This window comes from Salvelinus fontinalis, unplaced genomic scaffold (genome assembly GCF_029448725.1).
Source record: "Salvelinus fontinalis isolate EN_2023a unplaced genomic scaffold, ASM2944872v1 scaffold_0051, whole genome shotgun sequence".
NCBI lineage: Eukaryota > Metazoa > Chordata > Actinopteri > Salmoniformes > Salmonidae > Salvelinus > Salvelinus fontinalis.
The window spans coordinates 128,712-146,507 of record NW_026600260.1 but is presented as its reverse complement, the minus strand read 5'-3'; the positions used below and the strand labels follow the sequence as shown (position 1 = coordinate 146,507).

Below are 17,796 nucleotides of genomic sequence, written 5' to 3'. Positions count from 1 at the left end.
TCTGTGAAGCTATTTGGATTTTTACGAATTATCTTTGAAAGACAGGGTCCTGAAAAAGGGATATTTCTTTTTTTTGCTGAGTTTGTGGGTTGTGTTTTAATTGAATGTCATATCAATGTATTGTATTCATTCTCACTTGCTACATTGTGTTCTTGGTCCCTGCTGTCCCCCCCCAGGACCCTGGACGTTGGCGGCAGTAACATGACATTTGGTGGAGTCAGGTCTATTGAGTCTGTTCTGCTGCGGCCTGGTCAAGTCCAGACTCATGACTTTGTTGGCTGTGTGAGAAACATGAAAGTAAATGGTATACCTTTAGGGCTTACCAAAGCTCTGGCGGCCTACAACTTATTGGAGAGGTATGAGTTCAGATTTACATCCTCTGAGGGACCAAAAGAAGTGTACTATATAGGTCAAAGGGTGCCATTCAGGATTTAGCCCTCAAATGGTGGGATGTAAGCAGTTGTCGTAGCTGTAGAGGAGCCACCTGTTGTTGTCAAAATCTTAAATCAGATGAGGGAATCCATACAGTACAACAGATAGATGGTATAGACCTATTGACAGTTCACATACAGTATAACCAATGGATGGTATGGTCACTAGGTGTCCTCGAGCAGCAGTGTCTCCGTGTCTCAGTGGTCCGTGTCTGAACGGAGGAGTGTGTCAGGACCTCTGGTCTCACTACATCTGTCAGTGTACACACCACTACACTGGAACCAACTGTAACACAGGTACACGTGTGGGGACAATTCCGCTTTCAATTCAAGAAAACATTATCAAAAACAAAGGCAATTTACACAATTTACTCCCTGAATTGACTGAATTAAAAACCAAATTAACTCCAGCCTTCCTGGTACGACAGTACCACTAAACCATACTGTGCTTCTGTTTCATGGTGTGACCAACCTGTTCAATGACTAGCAGCTCCACTGACCAAGTATTTTATTTCGTACAGAGATTTCAGAGGAGCATGTGTTACGGCTGGGCAGTAGCGGCTACATAGAGTATGTGGTCAGAGAGAGCTACAGGAGAGAGCAGCAGCTGAGAGACCTGCTGGACGAAGACAGAGGACAGACAGAGAGCAGGGGAGATCTCTCTGATATAGAAGTCAAGGTGAAGACTGTGGAGAGAGATGCGGTGTTGCTGTTCGTTTTGGGAAGGAAAGGACACTTTGAGCTCAGGGTGAGCTGCACATTTATTTTACCTTTTATTTAACTAGGCAAGTCAGTTAAGAACAAATTCTTATTTTTGTTCTTAACTGGCCTAGGAACAGTGGATTAAGTGGATTAATTGCCTTGTTCAGGGGCAGAACGACAGATTTTTTACCTTGTCAGCTCGGGGATTCGATCTTGCAATCGTTCGGTTACTAGTCCAACGGTCTAACCACTAGGCTACCTGCCGCACATGAGGCCTTCATGTGACATTAGAGATATTTCTCAGTGAAATACCTATAATGTTAACACCGGTATGTGAGTGTACATGGGCAAGAAAAAGTATGTGAACCCTTTGGAAATACCTGGATTTCATCAAATTTGATCCGATCTTCATCTAGGTCACAACAACAGACCAACATAGTCTGCTTAAACTAATAACACACTAAATATGTTTTCATGTCTTTATTGAACACAGCGTGTAAACATTCACATTGCATTGTGGGAAAAGTATGTGAACCCTTGGATTTAATAACTGGCTGACCCTCCTTTGGCAGCAATAACCTCAACCAAACGTTTTCTGTAGTTGCGGATCAGACCTGCACAACGGTCAGGAGGAATTTTGGACCATTCCTCTTTACAAAACTGTTTCAGTTCAGAACTGGTCTCTTAAGATCATGCCACAGCATCTCAATCGGGTTGAGGTCAGGACTCTGACTGGGCCACTCCAGAAGGCGTATTTTCTTCTGTTGTAGCCATTCTGTTGTTGATTTACTTCTGTGTTTTGGGTCGTTGTCCTGTTGCGTCACCCAACTTCTGTTGAGCTTCAATTGGCGGACAGATAGCCTAACATTCTCCTGCAAAATGTCTTAATAAACTTGGGAATTCACTTTTCCGTTGATGATAGCAAGCTGTCCAGGCCCTGAGGCAGCCCCAAACCATGATGCTCCCTCCACCATATTTTACAGTTGGGATGAGGTTTTGATGTTGGTGTGCCGTGCTGTGCTGTGCGTTCCTTCCAAACAACTCAACTGTAGTTTCATCGGTCCACAGAATATTTTGCCAGATGCACTGTGGAACATCCAGGTGCTCTTTTACGAACGTTCGACCTGCAGCAATGGTTTTGTTTGGACAGCAGTGGCTTCTTCTGTGGTGTCCTCCCATGAACACTATTCTTGTTTAGTGTTTTACGTATCGTAGACTCGTCAGAGATGTTAGCATGTTCCAGAGATTTCTGTAAGTCTTTAGCTGACACTCTAGGATTCTTAACCTCATTGAGCATTCTGCGCTGTGCTCTCGCAGTCATCTTTGCAGGACGGCCACTCCTAGGGAGAGTAGCAACAGTGCTGAACTGTCTCCATTTATAGACAGTTTGTCTTACCGTGAACTGATGAACATCAAGGTTATTAGAGATACTTTTGTAACCCTATTCCAGCTTTATGCAAGTCAACAATTCTTAATCTTAGGTCTTCTGCGATCTCTTTTGTTCGAGGCATGGTTCACATTAGGCAATGCTTCTTGTGAATAGCAAACTCAAATTTTGTGAGTTTTTTTATAGGGCAAGGCAGCTCTAACCAACATCTCCAATCTCATCTCATTGATTGGACTCCAGGTTAGCTGATTCCTGACTCCAATGAGCTTTTGGAGGTCATTAGCCTAGGGGTTTACGTACTTTTTACAACCTACACTGTGAATGTTTAAATGATTTATTCAAAATAGACAAAAATACAATATCTGTGTTATTAGTTTAAGCACATTATGTTTTTCTATTGTTGTGACCTAGATGAAGATCAGATCAAATTTGATGACCAATTTATGCAGAAATCCATGTATTTCCAATGGGTTCACATAATTTGTCTTGCCACTGTAGACAGTTTAGTTATAGGACACGGAAAGAGCTTCTTAAATTACATTCTTTGGGTGAGCTGTGGATCCAAATGGCACACTATTCTGTAGTGCACTACTTTTGACCAGAGCACTATGAGCCATGGTCAAAAGTAGTGCACTATAAAGTCAATAGGGTGCCATTTGGCATGAATCCTATTCACTGTATTCAGACCCCTTCACTTTTTCCACATTTTGTTACATTACAGCCTTATTCTAAAATGTATTAAATAGTTTTTTTCCCTCATCAATCTACACACAATACCCCATAATGACAAAGCAAAAACTGTTTAGAAACTTTTACAAATTTGTAAAAAAGAAAAGAAAAAAAGATCACATTTACATAAGTATTCAGCAGTTACAGCCTCGAGTCTTCTTGGGTATGACGCTAGAAGCTTGGCACACCTGTATTTGGGGAGTTTATCCCATTCTTCTCTGCACATTCTCTCAAGCTCTGTCAGGTTGGGTGGGGAGCGTCGCTGCACAGCTATTTTCAGGTCTCTCCAGAGATGTTCGATGGAGTTCAAGTCGGGGCTCTGGCTGGGCCAATCAAGGATATACAGAGACTTGTCCCGAAGCCACTCCTGCATTGTCTTGGCTGTGTGCTTAGGGTTGTTGTCCTGTTAGATGATTAACCGCCCCGAATTAAACCAAACTTTATTTGCCACATGCGCCGAATACAACAAGTGTAGACTTTACCGTGAAATGCTTACTTACAAGCCCTTAACCAACAGGAACTGGGGACCCATGCAAAATCTTTTCAGTCTCCTGAGGGGGAAAAGGTTTTGTCATGCCCTCTTCACGACTGTCTTGGTGTGTTTGGACCATGATAGTTCGTTGGTGATGTGGACATCAAGGAACTTGAAACTCTCGACCCGCTCCACTACAGCCGGGTCAATGTTCGGCCTGCCTTTTCCTGTAGTCCACGATCAGTTCCTTTGTCTTGCTCACATTGAGGGAGAGAGCGATCTTAGTGCCAGCTTCGCTTTGTGGTGGTAAATAGACGGCTACGAATAATACAGATGAGAACTCTCTTGGTAGATGGTGTGGTCTACAGCTTATCATAAGGTATTCTTCATCAGGCGCGCATTACCTCAAAACTTTTTCAATATTAGAGACATCGCGCACAAGCTGTTATTGACAAAAAGACACACACCCCCACCCCTCGTCTTACCAGAGGTAGCGTCTCTGTTCTGCCTGTGCATGGAAAATCCTGCCAGCTCTATATTGTCCGTTTCTTTGTTCAACCACGTTTCGGTGAAACATAAATGTTAACGTTTTTAATGTCCCGTTGGTAGGATAATCTTAATAGTAGGTCATCAATTTTATTTTCCCCAGTCAGAGGGCCTGAGTGCTCTGGATCTTTCTGTACTTTGCTACATTTATCTTTCCCTCGATCCTGACTAGTCTCCCAGTCCCTGCCGCTGAAATACATACCCCACAGCATGATGCTGCCACCACCATACTTCATCAGAGCAGAGAATCTTGTTTCCTTTAGGTGCCTTTTGGCAAACTCCAAGCGGGCTGTCATGTGCCTTTTACTGAGGAGTGGCTTCCGTCTGGCCACTCTACCATAAAGGCCTAATTGGTAGAGTGCTGCAGAGATGGGAGAACCTTCCAGAAGGACAACCATCTCCACAGAGGAACTCTCCCTGACAAAGGCCCTTCTCCCCCGATTGCTCAGTTTGACCAGCTCTAAGATGAGTCTTGGTGGTTCCAAACTTCTTCCATTTAAGAATGATGGACGTCACTGCGTTCTTTGGGACCTTCAATGCTGTAGAAATGCTTTGGTACCCTTCCCCAGATCTGTGCCTTGACACAATCCTGTCTCGGAGCTCTACAGACAATTCCTTCGACCTCATGATTTTTGCTCTGACATGCACTGTCAAATGGGGGACCTTATATAGACAGGTGTGTGCCTTTTCCAAATCATGTCTAATCGATTGAATTGACCACAGGTGGACTTCAATCAAATTGTAGAAACATCAAGGATGATTGATGGAATCAGGATGCACCTGAGCTCAATTTTGAGTCTCATAGTAAAGAGACTGAATACTAATGTCAATAAGGTATCTGTTTGTTTAATAAAATTGCTAACATTTCTAAAAAACTGTTTTTGCTTTGTCATTATGGGGTATCGTGTGTAGATTGAGGGAAAAAAACGATTTAATCCATTTTAGAATAAGGCTGTAACGTAACAAAATGTGTAAAAAGTTAAGGGGTCTGAATACTTTCCAAATGTACTGTACATTCAGTGTTCTGTTGGAGTCTGCATTTTCGGAGTAAAGTGTTAACTCTTAGCTGTCCTTATTCTAAACCAAGTTTCCGTTGACAGGTGATGGATGGAAACCTCCTGTATGTCTCCAGAGACAGAACGTCGGGCGTCCTCTCAGAGGTAACCACCAGCGATGGAGCATGGTGCTGCTGACAACACCAGAGTTTGGGTTCAATTCCTGCATGGGCCTCTTTCTCAATATATGTGTTAGCTGTCAGTGCTATAACCTAAATACCGTTATCATTATTTTATCATGCTAGGTAGCCTCAGAGACCAGCATGGCGGACGGGGACTGGCACGTCCTCCATCTTTCCACAGTTGGACAGAGCACTGTTCTTCTGATGGACGGACAGACAGTCATGAACACCAGCGATGACGGAGCTCTGGACCTAAGTGCTGTCAATGTGGAGAAGATCGTCCTTGGAGCGACTCCACCACCACCACCCCGAGACACGAGAATCGAGCGCCCAGGTTGGAAGAAATGGTGTAGGATGAAGTTGCCCTTAGATGCTGATCTTCAGTCAGTTTAGCATTTTCTCCACTAATGTTTAATGTTAGAATTGGGGAGGGGAATAGGGGAATCTTAGGGGAACCTAGGGGAAATTTCACCCCGGATCGGAATACATTTTAGTTTGTCAGTCAATGACATACTGCTGAGCTGTGTATTCATTAACTGTAATCGTGTTCTGAGGATAGGGTTCATGTGTTGTGACCTGCAGTGTGAAGATGTACAGCCAATCCCAAATCCTACCTCCTATGTACTTGCATCGATCCGAGTGGATTGGACAGGTGTTGCAATATGTTCAAAAATCCACATTATCGTGCTGCAGTGTCTGGTGTAGCAGTCTAAGCTCCCGACTCTGAACTCTTTTCCCCCCTTAGCGACGGGGGTTCAAGCCCCGAGTCTGCCAACTGTCTGTGCCCTTCACTACTTCACTCATTCTTTACTTACATCTGTCTTGTCAAAATAAAGAAAGTGACGAACTCCCATCCCAGAAATACACTTGACCTCTTTGAAGGCAAAGTGGAGCATTCAAACCATGTTGATTTACGTCCAGTTTAAAAAAATCTACACAGCTACCTAGGGGGTTAGCATCTAGGGGCAAGTTTTGGGATCAGGCAAGTATGTTTCCTCTGTCTCCCCTCAGTAGGGTTCTCTGGTTGTGTGGAGTATGTCCGATACAATGGCCATTTCCTGCCAGTCAGCGGCTACAGTCTGATAGTGGAGGTTTGGCCCAGTTCTACCCTGCTTCAGTCCAGCTGTGAGTCCCCAGGCTCCTGTGTTCCCTCATGTGAGTCGCTGACACACACACACTAAATCTAACAGATAGGCTCCTCTTACCAGTCCATACTGTAACACACATTTCCTCTGGTACATCCAGGCTCCTGTATTTCCACCACTTGCCCTGAGGATGTCCCCACCAACGCCAGACTACCATGCCTCTCTCTGCCCTGTCCCACTGCTCCAGCCTGCGGTGGCTCGGCTGGCACTAGGAACAGCTCCTGTATCTGCCTCACGGCTGGCTCCTGTGAGCTCTGCTCCTCCCCTCCACCAGAGGACTTCCGGGGAGGAGCAGGAGTGTGTTCTGATCAGGAGGCCCTCAGGGGCCCCTCCGCTCCTCTGTGGGTCATCGGTGTGGTTCTCCCCGTCACCTCCTTCCTCCTCTGCTTGGGCCTGGGTGTGTTCCTCTGCCTGGGGAGACGCAATGCTAATGCCTGCTGCCACCGGCCACAGAAGCATCAGGCTGACAGTGGCTCCCCGCAACGTGGAGAGGAAGGGATGGACAACGGAGCGTTTTGTTTTGAAGGCCCGAGGACCACTAGTTCTGTACCTGCGGTGAGAGGGAAGCCACCTGACGTGATCCGGGCGGACAAACCGAGGGAGGCTGTTCAGGACGGCTACAGTACAGCCGGTTCAAGTGTGGAGGCTGGTGGACGCAGTGAGAAGCTGGAATACTACGAGATAGACAGTGTGTTCCAATCTGACACTGGCTCTCTAAGGCTCACTGGATCTCTCCACAACACAGATTGGGAGAGAACAGAGAATGGAGTGAGGGGATGTCAGAAGAAAACGCCAGGCTCCCCAAATCCAGATGACAGAAAGAGGCCAGTGGAGCTGTGGCAGAAGCCCCTGACACACCCTGACCAAAGAGTCTCCAGAGACGGAGGATGTGGTATGGCCAGTGGGCCGCTGAGCCAGGTAGATGATGAAGAGCAGCGCTTCCCCGGGAGGTTGGTAGTGCCAGGGCTGAGGGGTCCTCCTCAGTGTCTCTCTGTGGAGGAGGTGAGGAAGCTGAACAGCCCTGTGGGTGTTCAGTTACATCAGCTGGCTCAATGGCCCAGACCTGGCAGAGCTACCAGAGGGATGGACAGTTCCTCAGACAGCAACACCCACAGCTCCTTTACCTGCTCAGAGGTCGACTTTGACAGGGACTTCTCTCTACTAAGCGCCCAGGGCTTGTTACGGGAGCGGACACTGATCACCACCCGCACCCACAGAAAACCAGCGGAGAGCCTGCCTGTCCCTTCCCCATTCAGAGACCCTGTGCCCCCCTCTCAGGCCCAGTACAGGACTAGGACGGCTGACTCTGGTGATTCCCCTCAACACTGGGAGCAGCTCCTGAACATGTGTGTGTGTTTCCACACCTACGCCCCAGTGTTTGAGGACATAGCAGGGCTGCCAATGGAACAACCACCTGACTGGGATAGGCAAAGCGATCTGGAGGAGATCATATGACAGGTCATGAAAAGAAAATGGATTTGAAAATGTACAAGAATTGTTTCATTGTAAGAAGCTGTGCCAGGGAATGAGTTTGCTTTTATTCATGCAGGTGTTTGCATCGTAATTGAGGGTAAAGTACATCCCTGGCAATGTGTGTTGACAGTATTGTGGACAGCAGAATGTTCTGTATGCAGAATGATTATATTTATATTGTAATGCAATGCAATGCTTTCAGACATCCTATCCCACCCATTTATTTTCACTGACTGTTGCATTGAAAGTGTCTCATGTTCACTCAAAGCTGTGCATCATTGTGTTTACCTTCCATTTCGGATTTAGATCACTTTTGTCTCATTTTTAGGCAACAGTGCAGTTGAATACAGAAACAGTTCAGCACCAATGCTACTGTTCTTTACATTGAGGGAGTTTTATTACGCTGGCCCGGGTTGAACCGGGCGAAAGCTGGGAGGGAGGAGCACCCTTCTCAGATCTAACAGTAATCTGCACAGCTCAGTCATGTTGTCAACAAGGTAGCATGGTGCATCGTCCAGAAACATACATCTCTTTGCCAGAATATAAACTAGTTTTCATTTTGAAGGCAGATAAAGCGTTAACAAAACAATCACATAATCTTACGCATCACTCCATCTGCTTAATTACGTCACTTTTGTTTTGTGTTGACTTTGCCATTGGCCATATCGGGGTACCTGGTTCACGCCCGGGGGGCCTTTTCACCCAATTCAAACTCCTCCCACTGGGGTAACCCGGGCCATATAAACAAACCCCCCCCCCCCCCCCCCCAGTGTCAAATGACTAGCTCTACTTTCTATAGGTACGCCAATCTGTAGAGCTGACTAGCTCTACTTTCTATAGGTACACCAATCTGTAGAGCTGACTAGCTCTACTTTCTATAGGTACACCAATCTGTAGAGAGATGACTAGCTCTACTTTCTATAGGTACGCCAATCTGTAGAGCTGACTAGCTCTACTTTCTATAGGTACACCAATCTGTAGAGAGATGACTAGCTCTACTTTCTATAGGTACGCCAATCTGTAGAGCTGACTAGCTCTACTTTCTATAGGTACACCAATCTGTAGAGAGATGACTAGCTCTACTTTCTATAGGTACGCCAATCTGTAGAGAGATGACTAGCTCTACTTTCTATAGGTACGCCACTCTGTAGAGATGACTAGCTCTACTTTCTATAGGTACGCCAATCTGTAGAGAGATGACTAGCTCTACTTTCTATAGGTACGCCAATCTGTAGAGATGACTAGCTCTACTTTCTATAGGTACGCCAATCTGTAGAGATGACTAGCTCTACTTTCTATAGGTACGCCAATCTGTAGAGATGACTAGCTCTACTTTCTATAGGTACGCCAATCTGTAGAGATGACTAGCTCTACTTTCTATAGGTACGACTAGCTCTACTTTCTATAGGTACGCCAATCTGTAGAGATGACTAGCTCTACTTTCTATAGGTACGCCAATCTGTAGAGATGACTAGCTCTACTTTCTATAGGTACGACTAGCTCTACTTTCTATAGGTACGCCAATCTGTAGAGATGACTAGCTCTACTTTCTATAGGTACGACTAGCTCTACTTTCTATAGGTACGCCAACCTGTAGAGATGACTAGCTCTACTTTCTATAGGTATGCCAATCTGTAGAGATAACTAGCTCTACTTTCTATAGGTACGCCAATCTGTAGAGATGACTAGCTCTACTTTCTATAGGTACGACTAGCTCTACTTTCTATAGGTACGCCAATCTGTAGAGAGATGACTAGCTCTACCTTCTATAGGTACGCCAATCTGTAGAGAGATGACTAGCTCTACCTTCTATTGGTACGCCAATCTGTAGAGATGACTAGCTCTACCTTCTATAGGTACGCCAATCTGTAGAGAGATGACTAGCTCTACTTTCTATAGGTACGCCAATCTGTAGAGAGATGACTAGCTCTACTTTCTATAGGTACGCCAATCTGTAGAGATGACTAGCTCTACTTTCTATAGGTACACCAATCTGTAGAGATGACTAGCTCTACCTTCTATAGGTACGCCAATCTGTAGAGAGATGACTAGCTCTACTTTCTATAGGTACGCCAATCTGTAGAGATGACTAGCTCTACTTTCTATAGGTACGCCAATCTGTAGAGAGATGACTAGCTCTACTTTCTATAGGTACGCCAATCTGTAGAGAGCTGACTAGCTCTACTTTCTATAGGTACGCCAATCTGTAGAGAGATGACTAGCTCTACTTTCTATAGGTACGCCAATCTGTAGAGATGACTAGCTCTACTTTCTATAGGTACGCCAATCTGTAGAGATGACTAGCTCTACTTTCTATAGGTACGCCAATCTGTAGAGATGACTAGCTCTACTTTCTATAGGTACGCCAATCTGTAGAGAGATGACTAGCTCTACTTTCTATAGGTACGCCAATCTGTAGAGAGATGACTAGCTCTACTTTCTATAGGTACGCCAATCTGTAGAGAGATGACTAGCTCTACTTTCTATAGGTACGCCAACCTGTAGAGATGACTAGCTCTACTTTCTATAGGTACGCCAATCTGTAGAGATGACTAGCTCTACTTTCTATAGGTACACCAATCTGTAGAGATGACTAGCTCTACTTTCTATAGGTACGCCAATCTGTAGAGATGACTAGCTCTACTTTCTATAGGTACGACTAGCTCTACTTTCTATAGGTACGCCAACCTGTAGAGATGACTAGCTCTACTTTCTATAGGTACGCCAATCTGTAGAGAGATGACTAGCTCTACTTTCTATAGGTACACCAATCTGTAGAGATGACTAGCTCTACTTTCTATAGGTACGCCAATCTGTAGAGAGCTGACTAGCTCTACTTTCTATAGGTACGCCAACCTGTAGAGATGACTAGCTCTACTTTCTATAGGTACGCCAATCTGTAGAGATGACTAGCTCTACTTTCTATAGGTACACCAATCTGTAGAGATGACTAGCTCTACTTTCTATAGGTACGCCAATCTGTAGAGATGACTAGCTCTACTTTCTATAGGTACGACTAGCTCTACTTTCTATAGGTACGCCAATCTGTAGAGATGACTAGCTCTACTTTCTATAGGTACGCCAATCTGTAGAGATGACTAGCTCTACTTTCTATAGGTACGACTAGCTCTACTTTCTATAGGTACGCCAATCTGTAGAGATGACTAGCTCTACTTTCTATAGGTACGCCAATCTGTAGAGATGACTAGCTCTACTTTCTATAGGTACGACTAGCTCTACTTTCTATAGGTACGCCAATCTGTAGAGATGACTAGCTCTACTTTCTATAGGTACGACTAGCTCTACTTTCTATAGGTACGCCAACCTGTAGAGATGACTAGCTCTACTTTCTATAGGTATGCCAATCTGTAGAGATGACTAGCTCTACTTTCTATAGGTACGCCAATCTGTAGAGATGACTAGCTCTACTTTCTATAGGTACGACTAGCTCTACTTTCTATAGGTACGCCAATCTGTAGAGAGATGACTAGCTCTACCTTCTATAGGTACGCCAATCTGTAGAGAGATGACTAGCTCTACCTTCTATTGGTACGCCAATCTGTAGAGATGACTAGCTCTACCTTCTATAGGTACGCCAATCTGTAGAGAGATGACTAGCTCTACTTTCTATAGGTACGCCAATCTGTAGAGAGATGACTAGCTCTACTTTCTATAGGTACGCCAATCTGTAGAGATGACTAGCTCTACTTTCTATAGGTACACCAATCTGTAGAGATGACTAGCTCTACCTTCTATAGGTACGCCAATCTGTAGAGAGATGACTAGCTCTACTTTCTATAGGTACGCCAATCTGTAGAGATGACTAGCTCTACTTTCTATAGGTACGCCAATCTGTAGAGAGATGACTAGCTCTACTTTCTATAGGTACGCCAATCTGTAGAGAGCTGACTAGCTCTACTTTCTATAGGTACGCCAATCTGTAGAGAGATGACTAGCTCTACTTTCTATAGGTACGCCAATCTGTAGAGATGACTAGCTCTACTTTCTATAGGTACGCCAATCTGTAGAGATGACTAGCTCTACTTTCTATAGGTACGCCAATCTGTAGAGATGACTAGCTCTACTTTCTATAGGTACGCCAATCTGTAGAGAGATGACTAGCTCTACTTTCTATAGGTACGCCAATCTGTAGAGAGATGACTAGCTCTACTTTCTATAGGTACGCCAATCTGTAGAGAGATGACTAGCTCTACTTTCTATAGGTACGCCAACCTGTAGAGATGACTAGCTCTACTTTCTATAGGTACGCCAATCTGTAGAGATGACTAGCTCTACTTTCTATAGGTACACCAATCTGTAGAGATGACTAGCTCTACTTTCTATAGGTACGCCAATCTGTAGAGATGACTAGCTCTACTTTCTATAGGTACGACTAGCTCTACTTTCTATAGGTACGCCAACCTGTAGAGATGACTAGCTCTACTTTCTATAGGTACGCCAATCTGTAGAGAGATGACTAGCTCTACTTTCTATAGGTACACCAATCTGTAGAGATGACTAGCTCTACTTTCTATAGGTACGCCAATCTGTAGAGAGCTGACTAGCTCTACTTTCTATAGGTACGCCAACCTGTAGAGATGACTAGCTCTACTTTCTATAGGTACGCCAATCTGTAGAGATGACTAGCTCTACTTTCTATAGGTACACCAATCTGTAGAGATGACTAGCTCTACTTTCTATAGGTACGCCAATCTGTAGAGATGACTAGCTCTACTTTCTATAGGTACGACTAGCTCTACTTTCTATAGGTACGCCAATCTGTAGAGAGATGACTAGCTCTACTTTCTATAGGTACGCCAATCTGTAGAGAGATGACTAGCTCTACTTTCTATAGGTACGCCAATCTGTAGAGATGACGAGCTCTACTTTCTATAGGTACGCCAATCTGTAGAGAGATGACTAGCTCTACTTTCTATAGGTACGCCAATCTGTAGAGATGACTAGCTCTACCTTCTATAGGTACGCCAATCTGTAGAGAGATGACTTGCTCTACTTTCTATAGGTACGCCAATCTGTAGAGAGATGACTAGCTCTACTTTCTATAGTTACGCCAATCTGTAGAGATGACGAGCTCTACTTTCTATAGGTACGCCAATCTGTAGAGATGACTAGCTCTACTTTCTATAGGTACGCCAATCTGTAGAGAGATGACTAGCTCTACTTTCTATAGGTACGCCAATCTGTAGAGAGATGACTAGCTCTACTTTCTATAGGTACGCCAATCTGTAGAGAGATGACTAGCTCTACTTTCTATAGGTACGCCAATCTGTAGAGATGACTAGCTCTACCTTCTATAGGTACGCCAATCTGTAGAGAGATGACTAGCTCTACTTTCTATAGGTACGCCAATCTGTAGAGAGATGACTAGCTCTACTTTCTATAGGTACGCTAATCTGTAGAGATGACTAGCTCTACTTTCTATAGGTACGCCAATCTGTAGAGAGATGACTAGCTCTACTTTCTATAGGTACGCCAATCTGTAGAGAGATGACTAGCTCTACTTTCTATAGGTACGCCAATCTGTAGAGAGATGACTAGCTCTACTTTCTATAGGTACGCCAATCTGTAGAGAGATGACTAGCTCTACTTTCTATAGGTACGCCAATCTGTAGAGAGATGACTAGCTCTACTTTCTATAGGTACGCCAATCTGTAGAGAGATGACTAGCTCTACTTTCTATAGGTACGCCAATTTGTAGAGAGATGACTAGCTCTACTTTCTATAGGTACGCCAATCTGTAGAGATGACTAGCTCTACTTTCTATAGGTACGCCAATCTGCAGAGAGCTCTGAAGTAATCGACAAGTCTGTATGGCACCATATACACACGCACAGTCCACTCCTTTATGAACTCAACCTGTGACTGATTAAGCATCCATTTACAATTTTCCCAAAACATCTATATTACTTGAGTGTTTTCTGTCGCTTGGCTATGGACGCTATCCACAGATCTTCTCTGGATTGTTATGAAACGGGGTCCACTTTGTCAAAATAATAAAGTCACGTTGCATGGTGTTAGTTGCACAATAGCAGAGAGAGCAGACCTGGCGAATGTATGATTAAAGCTTTTTTTATTAGCATGGTGTTATGATTGAATAGTTCTTTAAACAGCTATTTATAAGTTAGCGATATAACGTTGTAGCGGAAGGAATTTCGTTTTTTATTCTGATAGTCTTTAAGATGTGTGTGTGTGTGTATATATATATATATTTATTTATAATAATACCCCTCTTTACTTGGAGATACTGCTGCTTCTTCCCAAGAGACCTGGCGCCAGCTGCTGCTGTTGTACAAGTTGTTGTTGTGCTGGTGGGTTCCCATGCTAACACATATGGATGTTTCCAGGAGCGTGTTCATTAGGGAACGCCACCGAAAACATTTGGAACAGAAAAGGAGAGTTTCTTATTAATGAACAAGTCCACGTAGTCCCTCGGTTTCAGACTGTTTTCTTCTGTTTGGTGCCCAATGAACACGACCAGGGGTGTCTGAAATGACGCTATGGTGCACTTTTGGCTCGTTCCAAAAATACTGCACTATGTAGGGAACAGGGTGCCATTTCAGCTCAGCCCGAGGTTCCACGGATTAAGAGATGATCCCTCTCCATCACGAGCACACATGTTCAGGAGAAACATCATCCCGTATCACTTGAAATGTCTCCTCGAGCACACACATATTCAACACGGATGAAGAAATGGGAGAGAAAAATACATATTCATCTCTTCACTGATATTAATGATCTAAAAGGATGTAACGTTATTCCAAGATGGCTGCCCACATGGGGTTAACAGTTAGAGGGTACAACACCCCCACCTTCACAGGATGGAATATCCTCCTTGATGTTAAGTGAACCAAATCAGCTCAAACTATTATGATCGGGAAGGTTGGGAGTGGCAAGGCCGGAGCAGTTTCGGAGTACACACACAATCGACAGTCCATGTGGACAGATTTTGTACCCTCTATGTACCCTAAAACTTGTCTGCTTCAGGACAATAAGACAAGAGGATGCCACTTTGAACTGCCCAAACTAAATCACAAACAAAAACGGTAGTGTGGGGGAGCAGAGAGGATGCCGGGACAGTAGCCAGTTAAACGCAGTTCTCCCCCTGAGGATGATGATTGGCAGTCAGGGAGTGAAGAGTGGGGGGGGGCTTTAGGTTATTGAAGTCAATTGGCAACTTGGCATGACTGTCATAGTTGGCGTAATGGGTGAGTTGCCCCTCACAGGTAGCCCTCCTTGCGGAACTGTTCTTGCAAGATATCCCGGTACTCGTCGAAGCCCCCATCCACTCGCCGCACGTTCCCGTGCTCACAGACCCACAGCTCTCTGCACACGAGCCGGATCAGACGCTCGTCGTGAGAGACAAGGACCACTCCACCCTGAGGAGAGGATAGAGTTAAAAAGGGTATGAACGCACATTAAAACGGTGTTCAAGAGCTATCACTTCCATTGATTGTTAGCTAGAGGTGGCCAAAGTAAGCTTATAAAGAAAAGCGATCCATGAATGACAGTTTGTCCAGATTTACTCAACTGATAAAGGACATTTTCTCTTCTGGTTTAACAAGCTTACTTTGAATTTGTTGAGGGCTTTCGCTAGAGCCTCGATCGTTTCCATGTCCAGGTGATTGGTCGGCTCGTCAAGGATATAGAAGTTGGGGCTGAGAGAAACAGAAAAAGTGAGTAAGAGAGACATCTGTAGCTACAAGCAGCAATGAAACGGGGGGCTGTTGCTGGCTTATGAGCAGGCTGAAAGAGATGGCTGCATTGGAGCATTATACATGCAAGTGTTCACAATAGTACATTATTTATAGCGCCATGAAGTGGCTGTTCGACGTAGCAATTATTCCCTTGCAAATTTGTAGGGACTAACAAACACTGTAGTCGCCAAATCTCTAGACTTAATGTGAAGAATTGTATAATCGTTTTAGCATTAGCATAAATGCTAGCTGTTTGAGGTTCACAATTGAATTGCTTGCTGCTTCCGTTTAAAAAAATATATATATCTCAACACCTGTTTTGAAATACACCTTCCTACTTGCGTTCTCTCATGTCCTCTCTCTCCAGGTCTGTTCCTAGTGTTATCACTTCTCAAAATGAATAGCGTCCTCTCTCTCCAGTTTGACAGATGTACAATATATTTCTTATTTACAAGGTAAGTTGGTTGAAAACAAATTCTCATTTTTTACAGCAACAACCTGGGGATGAGTTACAGGGCAGAGGAGAGGTTGAACAAGCCAATTGGAGGCTGGGGAAGATGATTAGGCGGCTGTGATGGTAAGAGGAGCCATCAGGGAATTTAGCCCGGACACTACTCTTGCAACAACTACCATGGGTTGTCGAGTGACCAGAGTCGGTTTACCATCTGAAGGATAGAGCAATGTAACCCAGCGGGGCTAACATGGTTACGATGCCATTATTAAACGTCATGGTCTGGAGGTTACACACTGCTCGTACAAGGACGTTTTCCCAACTTCACTAAAACCAGTTTACTACTACAATATGACAATCCTGTGTAAAAGTTTGCGGCCATGGAGTGTAATAAAAGGCATTACCAAGGCATTGTCATCTGAGCGAAGGCGACCCGGCTCTTCTGCCCTCCTGACAAACTGGCCACCGGCCGAGTTGCCAGCTCCCCTGTTATCCCATAGCCACCCAGCTGGTGTCTGTACTCCTCCTCGTTACGACCTGGGAGGGACAAAAAGGGGTTAGAGATGACAAAGACTGCAGGCTAGCGATGGGTTGGTTGTTAAGCAACATGGACCATAACAGACAGGGTTGGCTTAGACTGTTGCCAGAATGTAAATTATAATTAGTCTCCAATGTTTATTGAAAACATAAATAGCACTTGTCTCTCAAATACATCTGTACAGTTCTTGGTTAGCTAGCTAGCGAATCTTAAGCCATATCAGCATCAGTAAAAAAAACACACCTCAAAACAAGACATGGTATCAAGAACAAGATAAAACTAGCTGAAACGAGCAACCAACGATTCCTCACGTGGCAGCTTCCTGTCATTGTTGCTAGCCATCTGGCTGTCCGGAATGACAACACACTGCCTTTTGCCCCCATTGAAGCGAGCGCATTGTTTTCGTGACGTTGTCATCTAACCCGCCATAGGGATGCGTAACAACCACCAGGGTCGTGTTCATTAGGGCACGCGACGGGGAAAAAAAACGGGGCATTTCTTATTGGACAAAGTCCAGGTCCAATCAGTTTCCTTTGCATTTGGTGCCTAATGAACACAGCCAATGCTTTGATAATGATCAGGATTGGTGTGTTTAGGTGGTGGTGGTCACCTGGGAATTTGTTGAGTAGCAGCTCAATTGAACACACGTTGAGGTCCAGTTGATCCACGTGGTGCTGACTGAAATAACCGATCTTCAGGTTCCTGAGCGAGAATGGGAAATAAAACTGTCGTTTACTTCCCTGCACGCACCCACTCCCACTGAGACACACTATAGCAGCAGAGGAACATGGCTGACGTCAAGCATGGAACCTCACCGATGGGCGTGTCTGATGCCGTTGACAGGCGTTAACTCTCCCATCAGTAGCTTGAGCATGGTGGATTTACCCGCCCCGTTCTCACCCACCTGAGAGACAGAGAGAGACAAGAGACTGTAGGTACTGCTTTAGCAGTTGGAAGGTTGCAGAGAGCATTGTCTGTGGAAGTATCTCACAGGTTTAAGTACAATATTGATGGGTGACCATATTGACCC

At 44.6% G+C, this 17,796-nt stretch overlaps 2 protein-coding genes across 15 annotated transcripts in view; one reads left to right on the top strand and one right to left on the bottom strand.

The window, feature by feature from the left end:
* The window catches only part of LOC129842547 (protocadherin Fat 4), a 42,517-nt gene extending 28,358 nt beyond the window's left edge, over window positions 1-14,159 (top strand). For 3 of the 14 annotated variants that reach the window (XM_055911130.1, XM_055911126.1, XM_055911129.1), the window contains exons 16-22: window positions 177-356; window positions 601-728; window positions 953-1,179; window positions 5,368-5,427; window positions 5,568-5,778; window positions 6,456-6,599; window positions 6,690-14,159. In XM_055911130.1, the coding sequence (XP_055767105.1) occupies window positions 177-356; window positions 601-728; window positions 953-1,179; window positions 5,368-5,427; window positions 5,568-5,778; window positions 6,456-6,599; window positions 6,690-8,044 (2,305 nt within the window). In that variant the 3' untranslated portion in view covers window positions 8,045-14,159. The remainder of the gene's footprint in view (window positions 1-176; window positions 357-600; window positions 729-952; window positions 1,180-5,367; window positions 5,428-5,567; window positions 5,779-6,455; window positions 6,600-6,689) is intronic. The other 11 variants (XR_008757620.1, XR_008757622.1, XR_008757627.1 and 8 more) reach the window with 11 other exon arrangements.
* LOC129842550 (ATP-binding cassette sub-family F member 3-like) overlaps window positions 14,137-17,796 on the bottom strand; it is a 28,193-nt gene continuing 24,533 nt past the window's right edge. The window contains 5 exon segments of the mRNA XM_055911145.1: window positions 14,137-15,459; window positions 15,651-15,738; window positions 16,633-16,765; window positions 17,377-17,468; window positions 17,582-17,670. Of these exon segments, the coding sequence (XP_055767120.1) occupies window positions 15,301-15,459; window positions 15,651-15,738; window positions 16,633-16,765; window positions 17,377-17,468; window positions 17,582-17,670 (561 nt within the window). The 3' untranslated portion in view covers window positions 14,137-15,300.